General features: G+C 33.9%; 1 protein-coding gene across 1 annotated transcript in view; it reads left to right on the top strand.

The window, feature by feature from the left end:
* Positions 1 to 1,871: 1,871 nt before the first annotated feature.
* LOC108737510 (vacuolar fusion protein CCZ1 homolog) overlaps positions 1,872 to 4,179 on the top strand; it is a 20,007-nt gene continuing 17,699 nt past the window's right edge. Inside the window, exons 1-5 of the mRNA XM_025975589.1 lie at positions 1,872 to 2,214; positions 2,265 to 2,362; positions 2,421 to 2,514; positions 2,575 to 2,778; positions 2,829 to 3,004. Coding sequence (XP_025831374.1) covers positions 2,140 to 2,214; positions 2,265 to 2,362; positions 2,421 to 2,514; positions 2,575 to 2,778; positions 2,829 to 3,004 — 647 coding nt within the window. The 5' untranslated portion in view covers positions 1,872 to 2,139. The remainder of the gene's footprint in view (positions 2,215 to 2,264; positions 2,363 to 2,420; positions 2,515 to 2,574; positions 2,779 to 2,828; positions 3,005 to 4,179) is intronic.

Genomic DNA, 4,179 nt, shown 5'->3' with positions numbered 1-4,179 from the left:
TTATTACATAATGTATCACTGATAGCACGTCAACATCGGCTTGTGCAGCGATTTCGAGAATTTTGTACAAGTACTCGTGCAACGTTTCTTCTTTTGTTTTCTTTCTTCTGTTCGATTCTCTATGGACGTCGTGGCTATTTACCTGTACTACCCTGTAGCAGACGTTTTGCAATAAATTGTTTATAAATATCCGACCACTTATACAACTCGGCAAAGTCTTCTAATTCCGCAATTCAAACACGAACGCTCTTCGTATTATCTCCCGAAAATGTTTGGAAAGACTCTTCAACGTCTCGAAACGTCGGAACATATTCCAGAAAACCTCGGTTGTGCGTACCTGTACTCGCACCACTTTCGCAAAAACTGCGAAAACCGCGCTGATCATCGACCGCGACACGTAAATCTTCGACAATACATTAACATTTTCACGCTTTAGTTCACTTTTGGAAGTTTTCACACTGTTACTTCCCATTTTGTCACCTGCATTATTTTCGTCGAGTCGAGTAACCAGTTCGTCTTTTCTTTCTACCGTCTTCAATTTTCGTCGTCGAAGTTCCATCTTTAACTCGTTGACTTTCATTGAGAATACACCCTTTGCTTCGTCTTTGGCTTCAGAATTTGTCTGTTTATATTCGCACTTTTCTCCAACTTCGCCTTCGTTCTCAATTATAAGTAATTCGCCAACTGTTAGTCAATTGCCAATCCCGGACGAGACCCCAAAATTTGTGGGATTTAATGCAGTAGGCAGAAGGTATTTTTAAGGAAGTACTTTAATAATTGAGAAAACGAACACAATATTGAAAATAATTAATGAAGGAATATAAACTAAACACGTATTGACCATAACGTCATAATCGTCTTAATTTTCGTCTTCCTTGTTTCGCGGTTCGTCGTCTACTCCCGTCGTTCACACTTTTCGTACGATAGAAACAAGATATTACAGGGTTGGAAGGAAATTTGTGGGATTCTGAAGGATCACTTTGATGAAATACCAGAAAAGCAATAAAACGATATAGGAAAAATAATGTTAAAAATAATATGCCATATCATTACTAACAACATGCGTTTTTTTCTTTCGTCCATGTTGGTCACGTATCAAAACAAAACTAAATCCGAAGTGAAAAACCGTGTGCAGTGTGAACGCAAAGCAAATGGAATTACGGTATGGCTACGGCACGGTTGAAAGAAGCGTTACTCTGCCGTGAGACACCCCGTATAATACATGCATTTTATATTTACAGAAAACATAAAAAGTTCAATGTTTCTTAAAAACAAAGAAGTTTGGGCGTTTTATTTACTAATTTTAGTTGGGAAACTAATAAATAACTAACTAAATGGCCGGTAGAGGGGCGTCGATGAGATGTTTGCCTAGGGCGCTCTCGACGTTTAATCCGCCTCTGCGTTCTTTGGATTATTATTTATTATTATTATATATAAAAGAAACCAGGATAGCAAGATATTGAGCACTAGTATCAAAAACGGTTACTATCTTTTCTGATGCAAACTTGTAAATACCGTACAAAGAGAAAACTACTCCGTACATTGTTTTGTCTCTTTCGTACTTTGGTCTACATTTAGAAGACGGTCGATTCGTTCTCTATAAAGGTCTTTGTTATAGAAACACTGTACTTCGTAACAGAGTTGAGGAGCATTTAAAGTTGGAAAATATATATTTTTTTTCACATTCAATATTTAAATTGTTAGTATCTAAAAAACTAATTAGCAACAAATAATAAAATTGTATCAACAATAATCAATAAATCGTCAACAATTGATAAGATAGATAAAATGTAAAAAAGGAATATATATATTTGCCAACTTCACATGACTTGAGGAGCATCTATTTCTTTCTTTATCCAAGGTCCAGTTATCTATGTTACTGTTTGACACCTGTCATATTATGCATGTTTATCAACTAGCCATCAACTTGTCTTGATTAGTTATTAATTAAGGATGCGGTCTTGTTTTTCTTGTGGATATTGGTATTTAAGTGAAATAATGTTAAATAGGGGAACTAAAGTATTTTTTTGAAACAGTGATCCTAATGTATGTTATAGTTTAATTTCATTTTATCGTTAATAAAATTGGACAGTGAGTTTCACAAGTAAATTGACTACTGAAATCGTAATTGTATCCGAAATGAATTCAAGAAATGAAATTGAGTTAAAGAACTTTTTTATTTTTAATTCAACTTACTGTATAAAAGAAGGAGAGGTAGGATAAATGAAAAAGTAGACTAAAGATAATATAAGAAGCGTTTTTAGGAGCAAAACAAAATCTTATTTTATTTCCCTCCAACGGAAGATTTAAATACACAAATAAACAATGTCGGGTTGGTGGAGGCAATAATTAAATTTACAGGGTATGCTGCATGCTTTCTTTACACATAATCATTTGATGTCAGTTTTTAAACATTTCAGAAATTTCAAATCTCAATGTGACACCCGTTCGCTACACACTCTGAAAACGAGACAATTGTATTATCAACCTGAGAAGAATTTTTGGATGACAATGGTGAGTTGTATGTATGTTTGAAAATAATTGAAATGGTCAAAAATTCAGAAATAATTACAGACTCTTAATTTACCATTCAAAGTTAAAAGTAAGGAGGAAGTAGAGCAGTTAGATTATATGGAAGATGAAATACAAGATGAAGTATACAATGCAGTACTAAAGCAAGCATATGATTTATACTACTTGTTTTTTGGATCTTTTAGTGATGGTTCTGGCAGTGATACAATATTATTAAAAAGTAAACTAATGAATCATTTCAGTCCTGTAAGTATTGCAAACTATAATCTTACTTATTTTTAATGTATTATTTTCAGTATTTGAAATCGATAAAGTTAGCTCACTGTGATATTATGAATATATTTAATGGTATACATTTTTTACCATTAAATAAACAAAACTTTTTGAATGTGCAGTGTTTTATTAATTTACTGGAATGTACCTATAAGTTTATTAAGTATACAGCAGTTTTGTTTAATGATTGTTTGATATGGTGAGTTGTATTTATTCTTCTGACAGTATTGTTGTTTTGCAATTTCTTAATTAATAATAAGCTATAGTTAATGGGGAGTAAAAGGAAATACTGAGTATTCAAATAAAAAGCAATAACTATTTTGTTCATAAAAATTTGATGCAGCTGTGAATCATTTTGGTAGAGATGTAGGTAAATATTTGGCTTGAATTCCGTAAAGGAACACCCTTGAACTGTCTTCAAAGTTTTACCACACTCCTTTATAAATTAGATGTGTTACCTTAAAGGATTTCTGGTAACATGAACGAGAAGGAATTATAGCATCATTGCGGCTGCAGATTAAATACACATAAGCTGAATGCATGGATACTAGAAACAAATTGACCAAAAAATTATGCCGTGTACCGTCGAGGAAGTGATCACAAGTGAAGTTAGAAGTGTCATGTGCTGTTAGCTGTATCAATTATGGCTATACATAATAAGATTTATCATTTTAATCAGCGAAACCGGCCGTAATTTCTGATTCAACCATCAATACAGCACAGCCTATACATTATCTACAGCTTTATGGTTTATATCATATGAGCAATATGAGTGACACATCTGAGAATGCAGACAACACTTGCTACACGTCACCCGATATGAAAGAGAAAGCGAATCTCTGCACTGCAGAATGAATTGTTCAATGTTTACAGCGCTCGTCCTATAACCATAGAAGTATTAAATCGAATATGTGAGGGGATGGGAGAACTTTTATGCACCCTAACCTAACTTACCTAACGTTATATACTTCGTTTAGTTTCTGTAGCGATGTAACCTTCAGTTTGACTGGCGCAAAGTACAAAAGAATAGCACTAGGCCAGAAAAGAAAGGAGGCAACTCTCGGCCAAACTCTTAACCGGTGAGGAGCGTATAATCCGTACAGTACTGCACGAAAAAATTGACCATATCCACTACAATTGCATTGCTCAAATGTGATGTTATTGGTACTACTACTGAAAATATCAACAAGATGTTTATTTATATTTGTAGACATATTAAAGGCTTTAACGCTTGTTTTCGACTCGCACTACTATTCATGTTTGAACAAAACTTTTGGCAGGTACTGTATGAAAAAGTATGTTTAATGAACAAGAGTCGAGAGTATAATGAGCTTTTTTCTCCCTACCTACGATTTTGCCAGCGCGCATCCAAGA

Source organism: Agrilus planipennis, unplaced genomic scaffold (assembly GCF_000699045.2).
Source record: "Agrilus planipennis isolate EAB-ADULT unplaced genomic scaffold, Apla_2.0 scaffold139, whole genome shotgun sequence".
In the NCBI taxonomy this organism is placed as follows: domain Eukaryota; kingdom Metazoa; phylum Arthropoda; class Insecta; order Coleoptera; family Buprestidae; genus Agrilus; species Agrilus planipennis.
Note: the sequence above shows the minus strand (reverse complement) of the source record. Positions and strands in the feature narration are given on the sequence as shown.